The 27976-nt window shown below is 41.9% G+C and overlaps 2 protein-coding genes and 1 non-coding gene across 6 annotated transcripts in view; 2 read left to right on the forward strand and 1 right to left on the reverse strand.

Annotated features, from left to right (window-relative positions):
- The window catches only part of grb2b (growth factor receptor-bound protein 2b), a 52066-nt gene extending 49614 nt beyond the window's left edge, over positions 1-2452 (forward strand). Inside the window, exon 6 of the mRNA XM_028600290.1 lies at positions 296-2452. Within this exon, the coding sequence (XP_028456091.1) occupies positions 296-481 (186 nt within the window). The 3' untranslated portion in view covers positions 482-2452. The remainder of the gene's footprint in view (positions 1-295) is intronic.
- A 7711-nt stretch (positions 2453-10163) lies between these two features.
- Positions 10164-10245, reverse strand: trnas-aga (transfer RNA serine (anticodon AGA)). Its single transcript has one exon. It is a non-coding gene; the product is annotated as a tRNA-Ser (tRNA).
- Positions 10246-14482: 4237 nt separating this feature from the next.
- The window catches only part of bptf (bromodomain PHD finger transcription factor), a 41872-nt gene continuing 28378 nt past the window's right edge, over positions 14483-27976 (forward strand). For 3 of the 4 annotated variants that reach the window (XM_028598517.1, XM_028598516.1, XM_028598518.1), the window contains exons 1-9: positions 14483-15285; positions 16600-17422; positions 19161-19381; positions 22308-22487; positions 23092-23274; positions 25766-25945; positions 26086-26171; positions 26556-26908; positions 27714-27845. In XM_028598517.1, coding sequence (XP_028454318.1) covers positions 14775-15285; positions 16600-17422; positions 19161-19381; positions 22308-22487; positions 23092-23274; positions 25766-25945; positions 26086-26171; positions 26556-26908; positions 27714-27845 — 2669 coding nt within the window. In that variant the 5' untranslated portion in view covers positions 14483-14774. The remainder of the gene's footprint in view (positions 15286-16599; positions 17423-19160; positions 19382-22307; positions 22488-23091; positions 23275-25765; positions 25946-26085; positions 26172-26555; positions 26909-27713; positions 27846-27976) is intronic. The other variant, XM_028598519.1, reaches the window with a different exon arrangement.

Here is a 27976-nt window from a genome sequence, read left to right on the forward strand (position 1 = left end):
GTTTAAATTTTGCAGCAGTTTTTTTTTGCCTGCACATTATTAATTAGACTGTAAAGCAAACTTTGTTGGATATTATCCCTCCTACATTGTACAAATCGTATAAACCCAGTGTTGTACTCTGGAGTATTTGCAGTGGAGAACATTTGAATATTGAGAATATTGCATAACCAAGGTCAGCATTAACTCAGGAATCGGTGTCAAAGTGAAGTTTTTGAGTATTTTTGTTGGCACATCATCTTATCACACCCTTGCTAACCCTCGCAACCTCTCTTTCTCTTCCTTTTTGATCGAACAGCATCCCACATATGTGCAGGCGCTCTTTGACTTTGACCCCCAGGAGGAAGGAGAGCTGGGTTTCCGACGCGGAGACTTCATCCAGGTCCTGGACAACTCTGACCCCAACTGGTGGAAAGGAGGCTGCCACGGTCAAACGGGCATGTTCCCCCGCAACTACGTCACGCCTGTCAATCGGAACATGTAAAACAGTCTGACCATGTAAACCACAACAGCAACAACAGCAACCTATCACCACCACCACCACCACCACCATCATCATCATCATCATCGTTCTCGATCTCATCAGCCCCCATCCAAGCCCCCAACCACCCCTCTTCGCCATCCCACGATAACAGGAGCAGACAGGAAGAATGCAAACAACTGAAAAAAGAGAGATAAAACAGGAGTAGTGCTGCCGTAGGCGTCGCTGAGTGGGTGGCAGCTGAGCAAAATCAACTTTTTTACTTGTGCAGAATGTTCACCTCCCCAGTGAACGCCTCGGCGAGGACTGAACTGTCTTTGAGGGAAATCTAAATGCAGAGAAACTAAAGAGTAGTGAACCATCCCGCGAAGATAACCAAACAATTCTACCGCTACCACAGCTGCTTCTGTCTTCTCCTTAACTTCTTAACATTCTGCCTTCCTTTTGTGTTTGTTTCTTTTTCTTTGCCGCATGTTGTTTTAATCGCCTAAAATGAAATGCCTACCGATTAAATCCTAACTCTGTTTTAAAGAAGTAAAAAAGAAAAAAAGATCAAAAATGTAAAAAAAGAAATGGTTTTAAAAAATGTACAAAAAAGAAGAGAGAGAGAGAGAGAGAGAGAGAGAGGAAAAAAATGCAATCTACTATACAGCAAGTTTCCATGTCTGAGATCATTGGCACCTGAGCATTGTACATCAGCCATCGGCTGTATAAATAAATCGACTATAGAGAGAATCCATTTTTTAAGAATATATATATTATATATTTGTATGTGTTTTGTCTGTTTCACCTCTCATCACAAATTGTATTTTTTTTTTTTTTCATTTGTAAATTATGTTAAATCTTTTGTTAGTCTGGATAAGACCTAGTAGTTTTAGGATGTGCTAAATTGTCAGTTTTTTGTTTTTTCTGAATCTATCTGAGGGCTCTCAGATAATACAGCGTGATATTTAAGGGGTGATAAATTCCATTTAAAAGGTTTCTCTTGTCTAGATCGCAAGGAAAGTGACGTTAGTTCTCTGAGAAGAAACTAACCCTGTCAGGAAGCCAATGTTGACCAGCAAGTAGAGCCATGAATGCTGCAAGAAGCTGTTGTATTACAAAGCCCTGTATAAAAGGTCAGACACCTTTTCAAAAGCCAATGTATTTATTGCAGCCATTTTACTTGGGCAGTGAATGTAGCTGACTTGAGTCCACAGACATTAACATGAGGGAAGCAAGGTCGGAGAACTGAACTACACAAACCATGCAAGCGACCTTTTTTTTTTAAGACATGCTGAGACAGTGATGATGTCGATATTCATTCAAGCGAGTGGCGTATGAGGATATGTACAGGTAGTTCACGTGCATATTCACAAACATTTGTTACACGCATGCATACGCAAGACGCTCTCCTCCTTGTTATACCTGCACGTAGCAAAGAGGCGGAGTTTTGGATAATCACATTGTGTAATCACCAGTGCTGATCCGCAGCTGGCACAGTAAACAGTCCAGAAAACTGAGAGATTGTCTTTTATGCTACAAGTTGAGAGATCAGCTTCAATGATGTAAAAGTGTTTTTTTTTTTTTTCTCCTTTTGTCCAATGTGGCGTGTTGTCAAGCACTTTTTTTTTTTTTTTTTTTTTTTTTTTTTGTCAAAAATTTGGTTTCTGGTCCTGTGTGTATGTGTTTCTGTTACTGGCTTCTGTTTTCTTGTTCTCTCTGGATAGTGCCTTTCTCTCTGGTGTTTCAGTGTCTCCGACCTGCTACTTTTTGCCCCCCCTCCCCTTTATGGGGGCCTGCCAGTCTTGCAGTGAGAAACGGTGTACATAATCCAACCTGTCCTATCCAACGATGCCCAGCCTCCCCTTTCCCCGCCTCCTACATCAACCCGCCTTCACCTTTTATCCTCACCAACATGGAACTCTTCTTATTTAAGTGTCTCTCGCCTTGTCTTACCTAATGATCCTGTTTTTGCTCGTTTTTTTTTATTTGCATTTGTTTTTTTGTTTTTGTTTTTTTCAATTAATAAAATGCAATTATTAAAAAAAGGAGAATCATTTCTTTTTGTGGTCTCTTTTGTTTTTCTTCTTTTTTGGACGAGGCAAACCTCATGGACCTGAGTGGGAAATTACTCCTAAATTCTGATGCTACGTTTACACGTGGCCGGCTATTTTCATAAACGGACATTTCAACCTCTCCGTTTTCAGAAAAGTGTTGGTTTACATGTACCCGTGTATATATGCCGTCAAGAGCACGCCAGACCTGTAGGTGTTCTGTAGGTGTCAGTGTAACGAGAAGCTCAAGCCCACGTTAGCCAATTAGAATCCCGACAACGGCAACCTATCACGTTCTCTTTCTCTCTCTCGGCTGCCTAAACCTCCGTTTGTCTCCGTTTACGTGCAAAATAAGTTTTCCAAAATCTCCACTTTGGCCGGAGTTTTTAAAAATAATCGTTTTCTGTGATTAAAAAGGGGATTTCCGTGTAAATGAGAGGCCAAACCGCAGGAAAATATCTGCGTCTTCCCTTCGTGTAAACGGGGCCTGCAACACACTCCCCGCGTTCCAAATACCCATACTGCCATCCTAACCGTGACGGACTGGGATTAAACAAAAAAAGGGCCCTGGCATTTACAACACTGGCCCTATTTTTGTCAATAACCTAGCTTGTAACGCTGCCTTCCGACTGTACAGTCTAGAAATATTTGTGTCTGCATGCGTAAAATAACTTAACCAAAGACATATTATCAGTAGTGGCCCATAGGGGGGGTGGCCCTTCTGGCATTTATCCAAATTCCAGATGCCCAGTCCGTCACTGCATCCTAATACTTAACCCTTGTGTTGTCCTCTGTCTGTTTTGCCTGTTCTTAAAGCAAGTATAACTTATCACCCAATTCTGTGTTACATCTTCTTGGCCAACTTCTTATCAAACAATTAGCACTAGTTTAACACTCATTTATGGAATTCATAGTCAATAAACCTCATTCATATTAAATTATACCTAATTTTCCATTTAAAAAAACCCCAGGAATTATGAATTATTTTGACTAACAGTTAAGATCAGAGAAACCTATGTTGATAGATAATCACATCCTGTTTTGTGTATGGAACCATCCAAGTTATTTTTGGGCAATTTGGTTGAAATAAATCCATATTTTTGGCATAGAAACTTTGAAAATGGACAACATGAGGGTTAAAATGTCAAAAATACTGTACCAGGATCTCCTACTGCATCCATTTGGATTTAGCAGTTGGCAAGCCAGTATGCTTTTCTGGTTGTGGCTAGAAGGGATACAGGTACGACCGAACGTTACGCAAAATCTAATGATATAATTTTCATACTTTCACCCAGAAAACGAGTGTTCGTTCCTCGAAAGTGTTTCAATCCAAACCACGATCTTTTTCTTAAACTTAACTAGTCATCGCCACATGACGATCACTTTTGCTCGGCTTAACGCTGTAGCTGTATCCCCATATCCCTATAGCCACAATCTGCTTTTCTGATTATTATGACCCACAATCCTTTGCGCAGAGGGTCAAAGTATTATGTCCCAATCTGCATGCAACAGTACATACAGGCATCAACAATACTTCATAAAAGTAAAACGTTCTCTCACGTTCAGCAGGCTACTAGTCCATATTGACGACGTTCCCTTTCAGGGATTGCTCAGCTGCTGCCGGAAATTCCGCCGGATGTCCGTCCCCTTCCTCTGTCTCTGTGTTGGCGTTCTAACCCCCGGTGGATTTGTGAGGACTATGGTTAACTGCTCCTCAGATCTCTGCAGGGTAAACCCAGACAGCTAGCTAGACTATCTGTCCAATCAGAGTTTTCTGTTGCACGACTAAAACAACTTGTGAATGCACACATTCCACCAAAACAAGTTCCTTCCCGAGGCTATTTTGCAGAGGCACCAGCTACGTCCCATGGCCGTTATTTGGTAGCTCCTCGACTACTCGGTCCTCTGAACCGGAAGTGGTTCTGTCCCTCCTCGGTGAAGGCCGTCTCAAAGCTGTTATTTCTGCCCAGAGGAGCGAGCATCGAGGAGGGATCATGGAGGAGCTATAGGTGAGGATACGCGAGAGCAGCCTTCCTGGAAGCCGTGCAGCTGAAGGAGTTGCTAACTCCGCCCAAACAGCTGACGAATTCATGTGACGTCTCATAATCCCCTCTAAACACATTTGCTCGTTGCCTCTCTCCTACCAGGATTTCCACACATTTCTCCCGTGCCTCCTCGGTGGGAGGGACTAAGACGCGAGGAAGGGAGGCAGGTGGAGGACTCGAGGAGTTTAAGCAACATGAGATGCAGCTACTGTCATTGCGTCCAGCGCTTAGCGCCGTCCAAGACGATTGTGATTGGTTTAAAGAAATGCCAATAAACCAGAGCACGTTTTTCTCCCATCCCGGAATGCTGTGTGGTCTAGCCAGACCCTCCTCCGCAGCGCTGCGAAGGAGGGTCTGGCAATGCGAGACTAGCAAGCTACAGATTCTCCCCCATAAAAGAGGGAGCTACAGTCATTGTCGGAATGGTTTAACCTGGGCCAATTTCTGGTGTGGTACATTGAGTCAATCTCTCATTTTACTGTTGTGTCAACATTGAAATGTTTGTCTGAGATATGCTAAAATATCTTGCAATAGTAGCAAGAACAGATAGGACTCATATTGTCAACAAACTCACTACAGTTACACAGCAATATGTACAGTATATCTAACATTAGCTGCAATGAGGTACTTTGTAGGCAGCCTGTGGTTTCTACACACGGCCGTGCAGCATGATAATCAGCTTGCAGACTTGAAACTTGCCTGCGATGAGTAATGCATCAGGCAAGCTTGGCAGAATTGCTGTTGCTAGTTTTGAAGGAACTTCAGAAAACCAGGGGTTGAGAGCTGCATTCTTAGCTCTGATTTGATATCAAACCTCGCAATTAAAAAGAAAACCTAAATATAACAAAAAGAGCCAAGCTTTTCCACCAGTACAACATACTTTCAAAATCAATCCCTGCTTTGAGCTGTGCATAACACCCACAACAACAATGAAAATACATTTAAAACAGTACAGTAAGCGTATTGGACTTGTAATAAATGGGCAAAAAACAAATGCAGAATAGATTAGGGATTAGTCTTTTTTTGACACCCTAACATTAGGTGATCTTGCTCATCGAGACTCGAGTTTAATCATATATGCTGTAGTGCTGGTGTCGCGTCAAATCATCTTTATATATAATCTACAAACACACAGGAAATCTGCCCACTACAGAAGTAGCATCTTCAGTCCAAAAGAGATCTCTTCCAGGCTACACAGCAGTGGCAGTGAGTCAGACAGTAGGTTTAGCTAAACGCCAACTCAGTACATGAGACCACATTTCACTGAAACGCGTCCAACGTGTCTCTGTGCCTCTCGAGCTGCAGATGACGAGCATGTGTCAGATGATCTGCAGAAGCAGCAAAGAGGAAGCTGATGATTTAATTTCATGAAGAGAAGCCCGGGGTGCTCTGCATGCATCCTGGAGACATCTTTAACACCACGTTAGCCACGGTCTGGTGCACTGTCTGCTCCACATTTGGACTTTTAGCGCTCAGAGCAACGCTTTCGCTCTTCTCTTCAATCTGGCTCCTCTCCGCTTTCATTTTTGTCACCGACGGCCTTAAGCAGACACTGTTACATCAGTGTTGCTGTCTGCTTTCTAGCCCTCTCATCTGGAATTTATGTTAGTTATGAAAGATATCAGGCTGCTCCAGTGCTTCTATTCATCTCTATGAGATTTACCAGTAATGTAACCCAGTGAGACATTTGCTCTGTGGTCCCCTTCAGTCTTGTATGAAGTACTTAAAAGCAATACTTGTATCTTACCAGAAAATGACTTTGAGTAGAAGTTAAAGTCACCATTCAGAAAAAGTCTTAAAGGTCCCATTGCATGAAAATTTCAAATTTCAAACCGAGCCCTGGGTATCCTGCCCTGCCTTTGAGAAAATGAAAGCTCAGATGGGCCGATCTGGAAGAGGCAATCTTCTCCTTATGAAGTCATAAGGAGCAAGGTTACCTCCCCTTTCTCTGCTTTGCCTGCCCAGAGAATTTGGCCCACCCATGAGAGAGAGAGAGAGACATCATGGCTTTCATGGGTTCCCCCCCCTCCTCCTCAATAGCTACAGACACAGAAATGGCACATCCTAAGGAAAGATCATTGTGGGACTGGCTCTAGTGGCTTTAATTGTGCACCAAGGCTGAATTTCGGGAAAGAGACTTCAGATACAGTATTAGGGGACCACTAAGGTCTATATAAAAGAGACTTCAGATACAGTATTAGGGGACCACTAAGGTCTATATAAAAGAGACTTCAGATACAGTATTAGGGGACCACTAAGGTCTATATAAAAGAGACTTCAGATACAGTATTAGGGGACCACTAAGGTCTATATAAAAGAGACTTCAGATACAGTATTAGAGGACCACTAAGGTCTATATAAAAGCATCCAAAGAGCACCATGTCATGGGACCTTCAGGGCCGACCGCCAGACTGATCAGTCGGCTCCTGTTTCCCCGAGTCGTTCAAAAAAGTGCCTCGTAATACACCAAAGCGACTTGAGCGTACGTTCTGCGCGTGTAAGAGACGTAATACGTCTCCATAACAGCAGGTGGCGCTAATCTGTATTGTCGCCCAAAAAATGCAAACCGGAAATGACGGAACATCTCTGTAGACCTGGTAAACACAGAGCACGCTGTCGTCAGTCATTGTTTTCAACAGAGAGAGGTGATAGTAGTCAAGAAGGATCGTTGTTGTCATTACTCGCTGAACGGAGGAAAATACGATGGCTAGTAATAAGAAGATACTGCCGTTGTCAGCTCTCGGGCTTCTTCTTTGCTAGTCAAGGGCTAGCACTCCACCAATCAGATTGGTCATTGAGTCCGGTTGCCCACTGGCCGATTCAACAAGTCAAATCGGCCCAAATGAAGGCAGACGGCTCCTCTGACTGACGACGGCACCGAACACACCGAACAGACTCGAGTCACCGACCTCGTCAGGCTGTCCGACGACGTCCGACGGCCGATAATCGGGTTGGTGTGTCAGCGCCTTTAGAGTATCTGATATTTACTGTACTTAAGTATCAAAAGTAATTTTCTGATATTAAATGTGCTTAATTAGATTATTAGAAGTAAAAGTACACATAATTCAAAGTCTGACATTAACAAAGAAACACAGAAACAGAAATGTTCACTCCTACGTATGAAAACACTTCTTGCAAATACGGCAAAGTAGTAGTACTTTGTTAAATTACAACACTGGTCTCCGTTGACCACTGGTGGCATTGGCAGTTATTCAAATCAAATTAATAGGACATTTTTCTGATGTATATAAAACTATATTTAAGGCCTAAACTCAGACTCTGCCCCAGGGAGGTTTCGCCTCTCAAGCTTGGCCATGCTGTGTGCCATATGGTGCTGCTAGAATAGCAGTGCCAGCATTAAAAGCCCACTGCTCTCCACTTGTTTGGAAATTTTAAGATGATAGGAGGATTTGCAAGTGATTAGGACATCTTGTGCAGAGTTGAGAAGATTATTATCAGTGTGTGAAGTAGTGACCTGTTTGTGCCAGTCTCTCACCAGTATAATTATAATCATTTCGTCTAGACACTCACATGCATTGATGTGGTTTTTTATAGACAGTATTCGAGGTAAATATAATAAGAGGTCTAGATTTGGTACAAAATAAACTCAGTTTTGGAAAATACATTTGCAGTAGGATGTGTTTGTCGATGTTTTAAGCCCCCAACGTCTCCTTCGAACACCATCGAGCGTAGGATGTAGGCATTAGAATAAACAATCAAGGCTTTGTTGTTTCCTGTATATCACGGGAGTACCATGGATGGATTAGGCTGACCAGCCAGGTACAGGCCCAGCGGCCCTTGGACCTAAGTCTCTGTATGAGATGACTGTTTGAAAGTTGGAAAGTCAATCAAACAACTAGGAAGAGACCCACACAAAAACAACAAGAGAGGCAAAACAACCACAATAGACTCAAGATGACCACAAAGAGACTCAAGATGACTACAAAGAGACACAAAACAACCACAAAGACTCAAGATGACTACAAAGAGACACAAAACAACCACAGAGACTCAAGATGACTACAAAGAGACTCAAGATGACCACAAAGAGACGCAAAACAACCACAGAGAGACTCAAGATGAGCACAAAGTGACTCAAGATGACTACAAAAAGACTCAAGATAAATACAAAAAGACTCAAAATGACTACAGAGAGACTCAATATGACTACAAAGAGACTCAAAACAACCACAACAGACTCAGAATTAAGTAACGAAGTACAAATACTTTGTTACTTTACTTGAGTAGAAATTTTGGGTATCTATACTTTACTGGAGTAATTATTTTACAGCAGACTTTTTACTTCTTACTTACTTACATATTCACGCAATTATCTGTACTTTCTACTCCTTACACTTTAAAAATAGTCTCGTTACTCCAATTTCAGTTCGGCTTGTTTTCATTCCGGCTTTTCATCGTTAAAAAAAAAACACACACACACACACAAAAAAAAAACCTATCCAGATAAATCGCGCCATCCGGAGAGAGAGAATTTGATTGTGGTTGGATGAGAAGTATAAACATATAGCATTCAGACACCCTATTAGTTTGTACGCGATCGCGCCTGCACATGAAACAAATCACAAATGGCAGATGTTTGTAGTCTAGTACGAAGATGTCCGTGGCAGAGACTCAAGCGAAATGTCCCAACCAATCACCAGCGAGGAGGTTGGTAGCCAGGAAGACCAGCCAACCCTTCTACATCCCTGGCTGTACCTGGACGAATTTTTCGAAATGGTTGGACATTAACATTATAGTCATTATGGCCTTTAGAAAAATGTTTTTTTGGGGAGGTGGGGTAGTGCACTATAGGCCCCTGTGGTGCGGCCTAAGCTTTTGTCCTTAATGGCATTTTTTCCCCCCCTACATTACTTTTACTTTCATACTTTAACCCTTGTGTGTTGTGCGGGTCTGTGGGACCCGTTTTCAGTGTTTGCTAAAAGAAAAATGATGCTATCTATTATTTCTTCTAACTCAAACTCATTGGACTTGGCTCATTTTCTGTGAAGAACATAAAAAAATAACTTATTTTCAAAGACTGCACACCCCCCCACACATAAATATCACACATGAGGTGTTTGGGTCTACTTAATTGTAGGTGCTATGAAACTATGTTGTCTTTCTGCACCTGCTATATTATTATATTATAATTGTCAGAACATTTTAGTGAGTCAATTTAAGTTGTTTAACCACTATTCAAAAGCCTGTGTATTGCAAACAGTGTTTTTTGTACTTCTGCTTGTCGTTTACTGCTGCTGCCAAAAGTCTCATAAATAGCCTACATAAAAAACATGAAAAAACTGTATTTTTAGGTTCAGATTTCATTTCAAGCTGACTTATTAAATTGACACCGGTGCACGCGGTTTATTCAGTTATTTATGGTATATTACTGCCACCTACTGGCAAGCAATGTGTGGGGGCGCTGTTTCCTTACTTTAACCAGTATATGACTTCAGCCACTTCCAGGTATTGCTTTGTTACCATGAATATATTTCGCCTGCATATGTGATCGTTCTGTGTGAATGTGCGGCTTTCCTGACATAATAAGTTTAGTGTTATGATTCAAAAGCATTATTTAAGTAAAACTACGCCAAAACAATGTAACGTTGTCGGCAGGATTCGAACCTGCGCGGGGAGACCCCAATGGATTTCTAGTCCATCGCCTTAACCACTCGGCCACGACAACTCATACCACATTATCCTACAAGAAATCAATTTATTCACACATCAAAAAACATAAACTCGATATGAAAGTAAAGTCGTATCGCTGACATCCGACTGTCTAATAAAAAGTTTAATTTAAAATTGAATTTAATACAGCACCTTTTACAGAGTAAGTCACAAAGGGCTTCACTACAGAAAAATGTTAAAATAAGACCCAAAAAACAAATAAAAATAATCATTATCAATTTAAGTCATAACAACAGCCTGGCAATAATGTTGGAGAGGGAAAACTACAACTGGACCAACTCGACTCCCCTCATGCTGCGTTCCAGACACATTTTTTAGCCCGTAAGTTACGACTTCAAGTCACGACTTGGTAGTGTTCCATGCAAAGTCACGACAAACCCTTAGCTAGCGTTAGCTAGCGGCTACCGAACGTTGACGTTACCTAGCGCTAGCTGATACTAGCGATTTCTAGTCGGCGACATATTTTGGGCTTCATTTAATAAACATAACCTGTAGTAGTACGGAATCGTATGTGTATTGTTTTGATTACAATGTGCCGAATTACTTTACGTTTCCTATTTATGTCTATTTATTTATATTTTTTACCGTTAATCACCGGCGTCTGTACAGCATCAACAGGGGTCGCCATTGTTGTTTATGTGTGTGTGACGTCAAAAACTGTAACTGGTGCTGCGTTCCAGACACATTTTTTAGCCCGTAAGTTACAACTTCAGGTCACGACTTAGGACTTGGTTGCGTTCCAGGCAAAGTCACCACAAACCCTTCGTTAGTTAGCGGTAGCTGATACTGGCGATTTCTAGTCAGCGACATATTTTGGGCTTCATTTAATAAACATAACCTGTAGTAGTACACACTCGTATGTGTATTATTTTGATTACAATGTGCGGAATTACTTTACGTTGCCTATTAATGTATATTTATTTCTATTTCTCACTGTTAATCACCGGCATCTGTACAGCATCAACAGGGGTCGCCATTGTTGTTTATGTGTGTGTGACGTCAAAAACTGTAACTGGGAGTACAACCATCTGGTACCAGTTCACGAGGAGTAACACACTGTCACGGGAAGAAGGTTGTGAAAGCACAGGTCACAGGTTGCCTGGAACGCAGCATAACATAAAGTTATATTTAATATTTGGAGCATCATAGACTTAAGTCTTTATTATTGTAAACCCAGACCAGAACATCAGTAGAAAATAGAAAAAAATATATACAATATAGATATGAAAAAGATACCAAAAAATATATATAACAAATATGTAATATAACTGTTTTAGAATTAGAAAGCTGTACAGTTTTGTGCAAATACTGTGCTATGAACTCTGTTGTGTTACTTTGCAGCAAAAGGACTGCCAAACACATCCTAACGATCTCCTAACGATTCCTTACAAGTCCTAACACAGGGACGTGCACAGACATTTAAATGGGCCATTGTCCGGGAAACAATAGCATGTATCTGTGCACGTCCCTGGCCTTTAAATTATCTGTATACCCACCTGGAGGGTTGTAAAAAAGATGCTCGCGTTTTATTTGCAGACTTTTCATCAGCATTCAATACAATCCACCCACAAATTTTAGCAAACAGACGTAGAGACAATTTCCAGCTAAACTCAACATTAATTAAATGGATCTTGGATTTCCTGAGTGGGCAGCCAAGAGTAAGGGTGGGGAACACATTATCTGGGGTCCGTTTACTTCAACTGGGACACCACAAGGTAGTGTCTTGTCACCACTGCTATATATATTGTACACTGACTGTTGTCGCAGTAGTTACCCAGGACGTCATATAATTAAATTTGCAGATGATACTGCTGTGATTAGTTTACTGGAGCGAGATGAAACTGATCCGGTGTTGCACGAGTCTGCTGACTCTTTGATTTTAGACGTGGGGCTTCCTCACCCACTCCGACTCTGATAAGAGGAGAGGAGATTGAGATGGTGACGGAGTGCAAATATCTCGGTCTCATCATTGACCGTAAATTATCCTGGGATCAGTGTGCTGATGCCATTTTTAAAAAGGGCCAACAACGTTTGTATTTTCTTAGGAAACTTAATTATTTTAATGTCGACAAAAACATTTTGACTTTTTTTTTACAAGTCCTTTATCAAGAGTATTCTCCTACTGTGTTGTATGCTGGTATGGACATTCAAAAATCACCCATAGGAACAAATTGGGGAAGATTGTTAAAACCTGTGGAAAAATCATTGGTAGGCAACAGGTAGACCTGCACCAACTATATCTGACCAGATTGGCACAGAAGGCAGACAAGGTCTGTATGGATACAAGCCATCTACTTTCAGGGGAGTTCAAGGCGCTCTCTTCCGGTCGTAGATATAGATACCCTAACGTCAGAACCAACCGAGCCAAAAACTCATTGATTCCTATGGCAATAACCTAATTAAATAAGATGTAGGGAAGGGTATCACTGAAAGAATAGATGTGAAGTAGTTTTATTTTATTTATTTAGGACATTGTGCAATATTCTCCTTTTACTGTATTCTATTTATTGATGTGTTTGATAAATAGCGCTGTAGATGTCTGGTTCAATGTTTATGTTGTGGATTATGTGGTCAATATGCCTGTACTACAACAAATTGACTCTCGGGGACTTTAAAGTCTAACATATGCGAATGAGGTCCTAACACAGATTTTTTGTAATTGTAATTTATTTATTTGAACAGGGACAGTGCACAAAAAACATTAATAGATGTCTTGTGCCAGGTTGTAGCAAATTGCTAATTTCCACCTGTTGTCCCTGGGCAGGTAGATGGCACATTAAAATACAAAGTATTTACAGTACAACATATAATACAGATACATAAAGGCATACAAATCTACAGTCATTAGTGTCCCCCTATCCCACCCCAAACACACACAGTAATGTTACATGAGTTTTAATCTATTTCTCATCCTGCCTCTGGGCTTTCCCTCACGTTTCCTCAGCTCCTGTTTTTATTTTTGGCGATTGCTTTTATTTAGTGTCTGTTTTGTTAATTACAAACGCTGAGACTTGTGTGAAGCACTTTGTGTTACATTTTATAGGTATGAAAAGTGCTATACAAATAAAGTCTGATTGATTGATTAAAAGGGAAACTGCACACCAACATAGGCTTATAAGAAATCAGTGGTGTGACCAAACAAGGCAAACCAGATTTGTGATCACTTTTAACTTGACATGTTGCGTAATGTTTCCTGTTCTCTTCTACATATGTATTATTTACTATACGTATGTATAATATATTGTTAGGTTACTTGTACATGTTCTTTCTTCTCTGTTACCTACCTAGTAGTCTCGCTGTGCCAGACCCTCCTCCTATAGGGACTATGTATGTAAAGTAGCATTATTACATTTTCTTGCATGTTTACATATTGTATTTTATACTGATGTTCATTAACGTGCTCTGTCCCTATCATATAAATAAATAAATACATAAAATAAATTAAAATATGAAACTAATTGTGATTTGTTATCATTCCGGTCATTACACTTTGCATCAGCCTACATCCTGGACTATGCACCTGTCCATCGCACATATAGGCCTACATTTTTTGCACTCAATCCATTCAGCCTCTTTTTTTTTCTTATGTTAAACAGTTATTTTGTATATATGTGTTTATGTACTTATTGTTTATTTCATATTAATGTTCAATATGTTTGTTTATGTATCCAACCACCAATGCAAATTCCTCGTACGTGTAACTTACTTTGACAATGAACCCTTTTCGGATCCTGCTACTTGTAATGTTCCCTTTTTTTGTTACCTGAATGATATAGTTCTTTTTAACTCTGGCACGTTTACATCTTGTATTCTATACTGATGTTTATTAACATGCTCTGTCCCTATCAAATAAATAAATCAAACTTAAAATCAAAGCCGCCCGACGCAAGAGCGAAATAAGCGGCTGCTTAGGGCCCCGTGGCTACCAGAGGGCCCCCAAGAGTGCTTGAAATGTCCCACAATTGAGCTCATAACAGAGCCGGTCTATTTAAAGATAAAGTGTTGCTGCTAATTTGTCTCACATTAGTCTTTAATTGCTTTATTTGTACATTATGAGTGCTTAAACTAATATTTACAATACACAAGTTGGTTTAGTGCCAAGTGCAGTGGCAAAACGTTACAATGTGGAGAGTCCCCAAAACCAACTCCTGCTTAGGGCCCCCAAAAGTCTTGGGCCGGCCCTGGTTAAAATATGAAACTAATTGTGAGTAGTTTAATTATTGTCATATCGGGCATTGTTGCCACTGAGCTGGAAGCAGTGTGACCACGTGACTCCTGTAGTGAGAGAGCCTGCTGTTTGTTCAGCGAGGCAGAGGAGAAGAAAAATGGCGGCTCTAGGCGAACCCAAACAGGACGCCGGGCTAACGTTTTGAGCTTTCACACCCGAAAAGACACAGGGGCTCCACGGGTTTACTGCACCGTCTGAATCCCCACCGGTCCATCGTTGCAGGGGGTGCCGCTTTCGCTTGTGTAGGCTAAATAAACGCAATCATTGGGATATTAAAATAAGAGATTTCGCCTATCATGAGAGGGAAAAGAGGCAGGCCGCCCAAACCGCTACCAGCCGAGGACTCGTCCGCAGCTACGGCCCGAGGCTTGCGACCCAGGAGGAATCTCAAACCCAGGTTAAGGGATAGCGGGGACGAGGACGTCGAGAGCCCCACGAGGGAGACCCCTAAGTCGGCCAAGAAGAGGAAAGCGGGATCCGTCACGTCAACACGGGGCAGGGGACGAGGCAGAGGCGGCGCTGGAAGAGGAGGCAGAGGGGGCCGTGGAGGAAAGCGCACGGCTGCTGCCTGCAAAGCAGTGGTGTACGACGACCACGAGAGCGACGAGGACGACGATGCTGTCAGTCTGAGGTCGGAGGAGGACGAGTTTGTCGAGGAGGAACCTCAGTCCGACGAGGATGAGGCCATCGGAGAGGAGTCTGATTGCCTTGAAGATGATGTGCTGGACGACGAAGAGGAGGAGGATAATGCCAGCTACTGCACAGAGAGTAGCTTTCGGAGTCAGAGCACACACGCCAGCACTACGGGTAAATAAACCCATATGGTCAGGCAGTGGCTGCAGTGTCTCAGTGTGCACTGCAGAAGTTGGGAAATGCATCCAGTAAATGCAGCTGATTATTGTTTCTGGTCCGTGCAGGAAGCAGTAAAGGTTATTGTTCAAAATGGAGAATGCACACTGTATGAACACAGGCCGCAGTCGGCTCATTACTGCTGCTGCAGGTGCTGTATCACTAGCGTACCATTACTGTCATCACATCTTAAAGCACGCCGTTTTATACAATTAACACATATTTTAAGAATAACTGCGAATGCATCTAACTCGAAAAAGTATTCACTTGCATTTAGGTTAATAACTTAGCTGCTAGCGTGCTAACGTTAGCATGTTGAAATTAGCTGCCTACTGTCATATAGTCTGTTAGTTAACGTTAGATAACGGCGACCTAACGTAGGCTGCTATAGCTCCATTCAACGCGTACTACTTTATAGTTAGAAGTGAGGAAGAAATTGTAGTTTCTGATTGAAGTTGATAAAAAAGAAACTAAAATAGCCAGCTAGCTAACTTAGCGTGGCTAGCATGCTTGTCATTTTGACACTTTGGCAACTTTCAACTTTGTTAACCCTACAATTCATCACTCCCAAACTCATTTAAAACACGACAGCTAATGTCTCTTACGGTGCAACACAAAGAAAAGGGGGGTTCAAATGTGTGGTCTGACTAACATTTACGTGATTAGCCAGTTGGACAGCTAATGTTTTCCTAGATACAGCCTCATTAAGCTAATAGTTGACACTGGCCATGTGTTGAGTCAGCTCAGCCAAAGTAGCACACTTTAAAGTTTGCTACCAACTTTATACCAGACTATTCTGTTGAGTTGTGTTTCTATTTGAGGGGTTATGGCAAACTAACGGCACCTGTAGGTTTGATAATATAAGAGTTACAACTACATTTAGAAATAATGCACAATATATCCAACTGCATGTTGGATATATTGGTATACAAACGAACAACTAGGCCTACATAAGAGCAGGGTGATGTGGATAAGATCAAGCCTCACAGTATTTTGACTTATTGTACCTCAATATATAGTTCAGCTCAGTCACTTTATTATCCCAGATGGGAAACTGGATACAAAAATGTTTCCTGTACAGTACATACGATATTCAGAACACAATAATACCACAACAGCAATCTCAAAAATAGTTACATGTGCATATTAAGATGAATATATGATTCTCAAGTATTAGAAAACACAACATTTTAGATGCTTTTTCCTCTGCTGTAAGCTAAGAAGCGAAACGATCTAATTATGGTTTATTGATATAATTTTTGTATCCTACAGGGAAGAAAAAAGTACGGGCTCCCCGACCTCGCACTCCCATCCTCGAGGAGAAGGAGATTCCTGCCCTTCAGCTTCCTGACTCTTCCGAGGATCTCCTGGTGCCTAACGAGGAGCTGCTTAATGCCACCTCCATCTACGAAGTGCTACGGAACTTCAGCATGGTGCTGCGTCTCTCCCCCTTCCGCTTCGAGGACTTCTGCGCGGCTCTGGTAGGCCAGGAGCAGTGCACTTTAATAGCAGAGACCCATAATTCCCTTTTGAAAGTCATCCTACGCGAGGAGGACACATCCAACACTACCTTTGGCCCCGCTGACCTAAAGGACAGCGTCAACTCCACTCTGTACTTTATAGACGGCATGACGTGGCCTGAGGTGTTGCGGGCGTACTGCGAGAGCGACCGGGAGTACCACCACGTCCTGCCGTATCAGGAAGTGGATGAGTATCCCTACGGTCCACTCGAAAGTAAGATCAAGGTGTTGCAGTTTTTGGTGGACCAGTTTCTCACCACCAACATCGCCCGCGAGGAGCTGATGTCTGACGGCAGCATGCAGTACGACGACCACTGCCGCGTTTGTCACCGCCTGGGCGACCTGCTGTGCTGCGAGACCTGCACGGCGGTCTACCACCTGGAGTGTGTGAAGCCACCGCTGACGGAGGTGCCAGAGGACGAGTGGCAGTGCGAGATTTGCGTGGCACACAAGGTGCCGGGTGTCACGGACTGTGTGGGCGAGGCGCAGAAGAACAGGCCCTACATCCGCCAGGAGCCCATCGGATACGACCGCCACCAGAGGAAATACTGGTTCCTAAATAGAAGGATTATTGTGTAAGTTAGGACCCTCGTGCCTTTCCGCTCCACTAGAATTACCTTTCTGTGCCAACAGCTTTAAACTTAACCGATTTTATTACCAAATACATTCGAAACAAAAAGGGAGAAAAACACAGAAAATAACAACCGGTACAGTGCTGTCCAACTGGTAACTTGACTTAACACAATGGCATGTTACAACCCTTTAACAAGTAGGGCTGTGCAATTAATTGGAAAGCCCTTCAGAACACGAGACAAAATAAGTTTACTTACAAAATGTAATGTGGATTACATTGTTTTTGTCATCGTCAGGAGCCAAAATCACGATCAAAATTCGATTAATTGCGCAGCCCAATATATTAGTAGTTATATACCTCAGTGCACTGTGGTAAACGTGTAAAGATCTAAGCATCCATGTAAAACATATCACCATAGTCATGAAGCAGTGAAAAAGTAGCCACTGTCGTTAACCGTGACCCATGTAACTATTCAGTAATAGCCTTTTGAAACCAAATGCACATTTACTCTAAATTGAAAACAGTTTCCTAAAAGAAAAAAAAGGCCAGCAGCTAGAGAGTGAAACTGAAAGTTGCAGTGAAAATCACTGGTCGAGTAGAATGCACCGTGTTTCCATGAACTCAGTCATCAGTTTGAATAGGGATTAACAAAAGAGATATACAATCAAAGTCCCTTTTTTATCTTAAGTGATGTTTCCTGGTTGCCTCCACCTCACCCCAAGCTTATGTTAGACTTTACAGATAAGAGGCTGATTTCATCTTACTGTGAGAAAGTGTTTTTAATTTGGGTAATTAAATAAAAAAGGCCCTCGATGTTTGAGATCAACAAAGAAGAATATTAGCAGTCTTTTGGAGTCACAGTGTAACCTGTCCTTGACACTCGTTTTTATCTGGAGCCACATTAGCTTAACTTCTTCATACACAGCTGGTGTCCTTCTGTATGAATCAGCTTGTTACTGCAATTTCATTCGTGTATGGAAATAATTTTTTTGCAGCTTGCTCGTACAGGGTTCTCCCTACTTTTTTATATTTTTAAATAACGGTATCTCAACAGAGTGCAGAGTTGATTGGGCTGTGCGATATGGAGAAAATCAAATATCACGATATTTTGACCAAATATATCGATACTGCAACGATATTGTAGTGTTGAATATTGGTGCTTTCACAAAATATTTACGCAATGAGATTTTTGATAAATAATCATCAGTAATGTGGATATAATGATTAAGTGGGCAAGGCAGCTTTATTTGTATAGCACATTTCAGCAACAAGGCAATTCAAAGTGCTTTACATAAAACATTAGCAGTTAGAAAACGATTAAAAAACAAATTTAAAACCTTAATGTAAAGGCAAATAATAGAACCGCTAGAACAGTCTGGTAAGTTCAGAAAATGGCATCACTTTACTGTAATGCGGCCTTTAAAATCAGGAAAAGACAACACTTGTGTCATATATTACGATATCCAAAATCTAAGACGATATCTAGCCTCACATCACGATATCGATATTTTGCCCAGCTCTAAGGTAATGTTTCTTTAACTAAAGTTAAAAGTCACACTAATCTACGAGGTATTTATTTAACAGTGGTGTCATTAATAGCTGTCATACAGTGACCCAAGTTTATGTTGTCTCGGTTAAGTTTTATTGTAACGATACCTTGCAGTGAAGTGATAGAGCAAGTGATGTGGTTTGTTCGGATATTTAAAGATGTGTCTAAGAACCTGCTCTTAACTCCCCAGCGAGGAGGACGGGGAGCACGAGAAGAAAAAGATCTGGTACTTTAGCACCAAGGCGCAGCTGTCGGAGCTCATGGAGTGCCTGGATAAGCACTACTGGGAGATGGACCTCCACGCCACCCTGGAGGAGATGAAGGAAGAAGTGCAAGCCCACATGGACATCACCGAGGACCTGACCAACAAAGCCCGTGGAAACAATAAAGCCTACCTCACTGCTGTCAACGGTACGGGTCTGATATGGTCTTCATTCCCCCATAATAGAGATACATTTGAGCCCTGTGATAGTGTAACCTCATTCTGGCACACGTGAGTACTAGGGCTGGGACCATACGCTTCTGTCCCAATTCGATTTGTTCACGATACGCGGGTGTATTGCGATTGTCCTTTTATTGCAGTTCGAGAAATATTGCGATTTTATAGCATTTGAGTATTGTGATTTTCTTTTCCTTCTTGACAAAAGTTAAATAATACACTGCTAGAGACAATTTATCATGAGACATTTCTAAAAACTGATCGCTCTGTTTAGCTGGTGAGGTCGATGTCCGGGGTACCGTATAAACAGAAAATATTTCGGTGAATCATCGGTAAAAATATCAATTCTGGGGAAAAGAATACATTTTTTTTTGTTTGTTTTTTTAAAGGTATTTTTTTGGGCCATTTTAGGCCTTTTTATTTGACAGGACAGTTGAAGGCATGAAAGGGGAGAGAGAGGGGGGAACAACATGCAGCAAAGGGCCGCAGGTCAGAGTCGAACCCGGGCCCGCTGCTTCGAGGAGTAGTCCTCTATATATGGGCGCCCGCTCTACCTACTGAGCTATCTGGGCGCCCAAGAGTCGATTTTTAAAAACCGTTGCCAAAGCAATCACCATACATACGATTTTGGATTTATTTTTCCACCCTTAGTGGGTAGGATGACGTTCATATGAGCAGTGTTTAAAGGGAAATCATTTATCTGATCAGGGCGTCTGTGACTGGAGCTGTAGGCGAAGGTATTTATCTGTTTCTTTCCTGCAGACTTAGGCTATGTTCAGATGGAACCGATCTGAATTGAAAACGCAAACGTGGCGTTGCGTTCTCACTTTTTATTCTGCGTTTTGGGAGGGAAATCTGCGTGGACATGGTGACGCAAAAGTGTGTGAAATTGATGCAGTATGCACACCAGGCGGCTAGGTGGTAGTGTGAAGCACTGCAACACAACACCACCAAGTCTGTGCGCCTGCGCACAACCTTCCTTCTACTTCTCTCCCTGGAAGCGCCAAACCAAAACATGGCAAAGCGAACAACAAAAGCTGACAAGTTTGTCTGGACAGACGAGGAGGTGGGGTTATTGCTCCAAACGACACACACACACACACACACACACACACACACACACACACACACACACACACACACACACACACACACACACACACACACACGTGGCACACACAATGCATTTTTACCCTTTAGACGGGAACGCGACGGTGGAGCGTTTCTAAGATTTCCACTCTGGAGGGTGGTTTCACTTTTTTGCGTTTTTAAGCCCCAAAAACGCTGTTGCCGTCTAGCGAGCGTATTGGTGTAAACAGGGCCTTACATTCTTAAAACGGTTGCATCAGTGCTTCAGATAACCTAGTTCTCCCCTCAGGCAGCAGTGCTCTGCTACAGTACAAATATCAGGCGCTGCCTTTTCTTTCTGCTTCACGCTCTCTCAGACAACAAGCAGCCGTTTTCCTCCTCTACCTCCCACCAAGGAGACGTGTGGACGAAAGCTTTTGATTACTACGCCAGCAGTTTCCGTTTGTGTGTGACAGGCTGCCATATCTGTTCTCCTAGCAGTGTTCCTGTCTCTGTCGCTAAACTGCCTGAATTTCAGCTCTCAAAAAGACTGTGTGTGTGTGTGTGTGGTGCTATGTTTTATTGGGGAAGTTCCTCTGGCATCCTGTCAAAAGCTAGAAGTTGGAATAGGTATTCTGTAGCACTAAATGGAATAGAGATGTTTTTGTAAAGCCATGGCAGTGCTTTTTTTCCAGCCCATCGTAAGTGATTTATGGCTGTTGCTGGTATTTTTCATCCGTTAAAAACCCGCTGCTGCAGCACAGTGCTGCCTGCCTCTGCATTTCTTCATCTGGGATGGTTGGGAAACGGCTCTTCCTGTCGTAGTAAAAAAAACTGTAGTTATGAAACATGGTTAGACAGGAGATTAGAGTTAGAGATATTGGCCCTTTCAGGAAAGGGCAGTTTGATTTTCTGCGTACTGAATTGTTTTTTAAAAATATTAGTTTTTCTAAAATGTATACTTTTAAAAAATCCCAATATATCGCCTTAAGCACAGTATCGAAATATATTGAAACGTGACCCATGTATTGTGATACGTACCGTATAGCCAGATTCTTGACAATACACAGCCCTACTAAGAACAAGTTCATATTATTTTTTTTTTATATTTCTTCATACAACCAGTCAAGAGTCACCTGGACCTGAAAAGCAGCGTTGATTTTATCACTGGAGTATGTTGTGCTCCAGTTGCAGGTTAGAGCACTCCTTTCAAATCATTGTTTGTAGAGCTGAAACGATGAGTCGAATCACAGACAATTTAGCGGAAACTATTGTTCATTACTCCATTCATTTCTAGATCAAAAGTAAAAAAAAAAAACATCAAAAGCTTCTCAAATGTGAGGATTTTCTGCCTTTTTAAACATGTAGTAAACTGAGCATGTATGGGTTGTGGACTGATGGTAAAACACGGTATTTGAAGAAGTTGCATTGGGTTCTGGGAAATTTTTTTCTTTTGCCATTTTATAGACAAAAGGATTTAATGTTTTTTTGGCAGATTAAAAAAATGTATTGGTTGCAGCCCTAATGATTTAATTGGAGCAAATGATTGTGATATGCAAATGTAAGGAATGAGGAGTGTTTTTTTGTAATTTACAATATTTTTTTGCCCCGAGAAGTTCGGAGTATGGACTGGATTTATTTATTTATCACTTCTGGACAAAGAAAGTGTGTTTATTCACTCTGTCGTGATCTCATCCTAACGTGGGAGAAAGCAGTTGCTAAAAAAAAAAAAAAAGAGCGTTTACATTTGTTAACATTTTATGGGAACGCATGGATAGGTAATGCTTTTTTAACTTTTTAGATGAATTAATGTTTCCTTTTGGCTTTCAGATGTGATCACGGAGCGCATGAAGGTGAAGCGGGAGGCACAGGAAGCAAAAAGGCGGGAAGAGAACGTGAAGCAGGAAGCAGAAACCGGCTCCGTTAAGACAGCGGAGGACACCCCCGAGCTCGCCTCGCAGCTCGACAACGGAGAGCACAAAGAGGCCAAGGAAAATGCTGGTTCCCAAGGTAAAAGTCAGCTTCATATACAGTACCATATGAGGAAAGTATGGGATATGCAATAACGTTGAATATCACGATAAGTTTATTTCTTGGGATAAACAGATATTGAAGTGGACTCACTTCTGCTGCTTTCAGTATTCTGCTAAAATACAACAAATTGCTTGTAAAAGTGTTGAACGAACGAAAGGAAATAATTTCCAATGTTATTTTATTGAACAAATTGAACATTGAATTGAATATAAAAGGCACCCAGTAAAAAAAGACAATGACTATTTTAAAGTGCAGTTTACTGATATTTTCTTTCAACGTGCTCCAAAAATCTCTATTGCGCCAGTTGATATCACAATGACAATTTAAAAAAACAATATATTGTGCAGCCCTTAATGTACAGTATTCTGTTATTCTCTACATGCCATTTCTCCTAGAGTAAGTCCTTAACAGACGACTCAATAGTGCTGGTAGCAGCAGGTTTAGTTTTCTTGACTTGCATGGTGAAACTGTGTCTGTGGTTTCTCCGCGGCAGCATCAAGACCTTTACCTGCACCTGACTTTCTGCTAAATAATGTCTCCGCTGGTGCTGTTCGCCCTGTGTGTGTATGTCATACCACAGCAGCCACGGCTCCCCCTGCTGCAGAGGAGAGCTGCGAGTCTGACCCTAACCCCGGCTCTGCCACCCAGGACGCAGCCGCGCCTAAAACGGACTCCCTCGAACCTAACAAGGAAACGCTGCCAGCTCAGTCTGCGAGCCAGGAGAGTGGGGAGTCCCCTCCGTTGGCAAAGCAGGAAAGGACAGGTACCCGGAGTCAGATATGGACCCTGTTGTTTCGCTCCGGAGTCCAGCTATCTATCAGCCGCGTCTCTAGCCATTCAACTCACCCTCCATTTCATTCCCTGCTGCCTGGCCGCACATCCATCTGCATCTGTCTGCTTGTAATTTATTTGTCTCCAACATGGGCTGTTGGATCAATTAAAATACAACATAATAATAATTATAATAATAATAATAAAATGTAGTAAAAACAAAGTAAAAAGCTGATATTACCTTTTTCTGTTTGAGTTCAGCCTGTCTGTGCCGGTTGCTACTAACCATAGCCTGCCCTTTTCGCCTGGCTCATTTGCCTCAATTCAATTCAAACAACTTTTATTTATCCCAAAAGGGCAACAAAACTAAACGGGTAACCCAGGCAAGAAGAGTGGCGAGGTTGCTTCCATTGGCAACATTTAAGAGCCTAATGGCAGAAGGGATGGAGGAATACAAATATCAAATGTTGGGTGTAAGGCTACACTGATTTGTTTTTTTTTGTCTCTATACTTTTATAATTTTATAGTTGGGACAGAAAACTAAATCATTTGTCAAAAAAAATAAATGACTGTCGTCATTGTTTTTTTCTAATTGGGCTTGATGAGGCTTTCCAAGATTATTATTTTTTTGGATGAATTATAATCAAACATTTGAGGAGGCTGTAATGAATGCAGTGTACACCATCTCTGGCAAGCCTGGCATTATACTGAGGTGATTTTAGGTGTTCCAGTGCATTGAACTTGAACCGATTTGTTTTCCTTTTCTCATACCTCTGTCATATCTGCAAGGTTTAGAGATGTGTCCAACATTCTGCCTGACAAACCAGCGTGGCCGCTCCCCTGGAGGTTTTAGGTTTCTCTGTTTGCCTTTGTTCAGACAGTTTGCTTATTGTGTTGGCTGGCTGCTTTGGCTGTTTTTACATGGCTTTGAACAAGCTACCGTGTGTCTCCATCTTATGTTACATATTCTCTAGCGGAGAACTGTTTCCTCAGCTGAATTTCTGATGTCGTCAGCGTCCGTGGGAAACACGCCTTTGTGGGTCTGTGTGCTTTAACCTGGACAAAAATAACATTTCAGACAAAAGACTCACAGCTATGTTGGCCAATAAGTTCTTCTGTCTTTGGGTAGCTCAACCAAAACATTGTAGCTCTCACCACACATGCAACACCTGAGAAACCATAAATAGCCTGATCCTTTTTAGGTTCCCCTTCACAGCATCTCTTCCTGATCTTCAGAAAACATGAAATTAGATCGCCGTTTTCTGCCGTTGGTCTTGTCTTGACCTACCTACTCTTAAACGTGAAACAAAAGCTGTTGCATTCAGCACCTGCTTCGTCAGCTAAATGTCCCATTAATTGTTTTGGTGCATTCATTTCTTGGCTTGTGTTGTGCCCCGGTCTTTGAAAAGCACGCTTTTGGCACTGTGGTAGACTGCATCCCTGGCAGCAGCTAGCACGCCATGTCTGTCACAACCGGCTCCTTATTCTAATTCCAATTTATGGGCATTTGTGTGGGTTCCTGTTGCTCAGACAAAAGGCCCTCTGCCTGGAAGCCCCACCTGCTACCTCGTCAACAAAGAGCTGCATATATATGCAGGACTGTCTTCCTCCAACAACTCAAAGGCAGAGCTGTTGTCTTGAATTGGCTCTGCGGCAAGTGCACAGCTTGTTTTGGATTTGTGTAGCCTTTCCTGTCCAAGATGGGTTTGGTTTTAGAGTCCTAACCGGGCTGATGAAGCACTTAATGGTTTCACTAAAGACTCTCACTTAGGACTTATTTTTTATTTTTTTGTGCAGTTGGTTGGTCATATGCAAAAGGTCTTGAGACCTGGGTTTACATTGAACTAGTCTATATTAGGGCTGGGCGATATGGAGAAAATCAAATAACACGATATTTTTGACCAAGTACCTCAATTTCAGTACCGCAACGATATTGTAGTGTTGACTAATAATAGAACAGCTACAACAGTCTGGGAAGAAAATGACATCACTTGCAGCGTTTAAAACCAGGAAAAGACACCATTTATGCCATATTACGATATCCAAAATCTAAGACGATATCTAGTCTTATATCACGATATCGATATAATATCGATATATTGCACAGCTCTAGTCTATATCCACAACATTCCACTTCCAGGATTGCTCCGGTACTGCCGGAAATTCTGGCAGATGTCCCTATTTTCAGCCAGATGTCCGTTACCTTCCGCTTTCTTTGTGTTGGCGTTCTATCCTCCGGCTGATTTGTGAGGACTATGGAAGGTCTGGCAAAGAGAGACTACATTGAAAAAGATCTGGCTGAACTATATTGAGAATTTCCCGATTCGAGAGGTTACATTTTTGCCACTACCAGTGTAATTTTATTTATTTACACCGCTGCCATCTTTGCTAAAAGCATGTTGCTTGTAATTAATGTCATTTAGATTCACTCCTTGCATCCCTAATACTTGCTTTATGCTTGTCCGAACATTTTGACTTTGTAGATAAGGATGTGAAAAACGAGTCTGGCAGTGAAGACAAGCACCCTGACGACTCCCAAGATCAGCCACAGCAGGAGTCGTCTCAACCAGAGGCGAGCGGTGGCAGCAGCCTCAGGAAACCAGAGCAGCCTGACCTGGCGGATCGGTCCTCCCAGTCCTCTTTTACCAGCCAGGATGGGACAGGTAAACGTGACTGAGGCTCGTTAGGGCTCGAAAAGTAGATTAACACAACCGACCGATCCCAAAGCTAGTGTTAAATTGTCTCTCGGTGTGTCTGTTTGGGATCAGTGCTGAATTTGTGTCATCTGCTTTCTGAATGACAGACCAGTACCACAACAAGGCCAAGACCGATAGCGGGAGACCAGCAGGACAGGAATCGAAAAACCAGGCGTTAAGAGGCAGCAAAGAGGTGAGGCGGGGTTTTCCCAATCGCAGAAGTTATTTTAATTCTTAAGAAATCTTAAGGAAATCTGTGTTTTAAAATGAGAAAAAAAAAAGTGAGGAAAAATTCACTACTAAGTTGTATCCAGCATCAAGGATCCTGTATTTTATTTAGTTAATTAAGTTCCTTGTTAGCAAAAACACTGCATTGACTACACCTAATTATTCATAAAATAAAGAAAACAAAGGCTTTGTAGAGAATTGTTCTCCCATGTACAGTTTGTACTCAGAAAGGTATTGTGTCAAAATCTTTGCAATCTCAAGTTTTAAAGCCAAAAGTTGAACGCCTTGAAAAAGCAGCTTTTATTCTTATGTCTCGCAGTTGAATGTGATGTTCTCTCTCATGTTTCAGTCGTCTCCTGTACGCTCTGATGGGGACTCTTCGCGTCTCAGCTTCCTGAAAAGGGACCTGATGGTGAATTTGAACAACTTCTTCAAACTGGGTCAGGAGGGCAAATACAGGGTCTACCACAACCAGTACAGCACCAATGTCCTGGCCCTAAACAAACATCAGCACCGGGAGGACCACGACAAGAGGCGCCACCTCTCCCACAAGTTCAGCCTGACCACCGCGTCGGAGTTCAAATGGAACGGCTCGATCTACGGTTCGCGGAGCCTGACTGTCTCCACCCTGCGTCTCACCATCATCCAGCTGGAGACCAATGTCCCGGGACCGTTCATGCATCCTAACTGGGCGTCGCACAGGTACAACTCTGATCCTGTTGATGTGAAGCCTCTAGGGGGAGTCACTGGGGTTTCACCCCTTCAGCTGGCAGCCAGGGATTGATACAAAGGTCCTGGTGACTTACCAAGTGTTAATAAATGCATGAGAGCATTTAAATGCAAGAAATGACAGGCTATTTTTACATTTATTGGAGATGTCCGATACTATTTTTTTTCTTTCCGATATTGATTTCGAAACTTGCATTGCGGCTGTAACTATATATATATATATATATATATATATATATATATATCTCTATCCCTGTATAAATCCCTGTATAAATAAATATAAATTATAATTTTTTTTATTTAATATAATTTCTTTTACCAGCTGTATACTACTATCCCTGTATGAATGTGATATGATTGCTACTATTGTTTTATGGCCTGGCTCAGTTTAAACACTTTGTAAAACATGAACAAATAGATGGAGAATTAATGCCATAGAGCTTTCTTTTATTATGTAGTTTGACAGTCATAATGGAAAAACCCCATTAATACTAACTACTTTGAAGTTGATTTTTTTCCGGCTAAATTCACCAATACAGATACCAGCATTTTAGGCAGTATCGGAGCCATTTATGATCGGTATCAGAACTTTCTGACATTTAATTCAAGTTTGTATCAAAGTTTCTGTCCCAGTGTGGTGGGAGATCCATATTGATTTAGCCACCAACGGTCTGGCATGAAGTTCCTCTACCTGTGGGGTGGTTAAAGGAATAGTCAGTTGTGCTGTTTTATCTTTTGTTTTATAAAGTTTGTCTGTTTTTCTTTTTTTTCTTTCTAGGACCAACTGGAACAAAGCAGTGCAGATGTGCAGCAAGGCCAGGGAGTTTGCATTGGCCTTGGCCATACTGGAGTGTGCCATCAAACCAGTGGTCATGCTGCCTGTATGGAAAGATTCTCTTGGACACACAAGGTAAACAGCTGTTGGCTACACACTAAAAGCACATTAACGTGTAGTGGGCTTTCCAAAAAGCCTAAAGGCCTTTTAACAGTAGCCGTTCCCGACCTGTCGCGCGACAATGTGACGTCAAAATGCCGTAGATC

The sequence above is a fragment of the Perca flavescens genome, chromosome 15 (genome assembly GCF_004354835.1).
Source record: "Perca flavescens isolate YP-PL-M2 chromosome 15, PFLA_1.0, whole genome shotgun sequence".
NCBI lineage: Eukaryota > Metazoa > Chordata > Actinopteri > Perciformes > Percidae > Perca > Perca flavescens.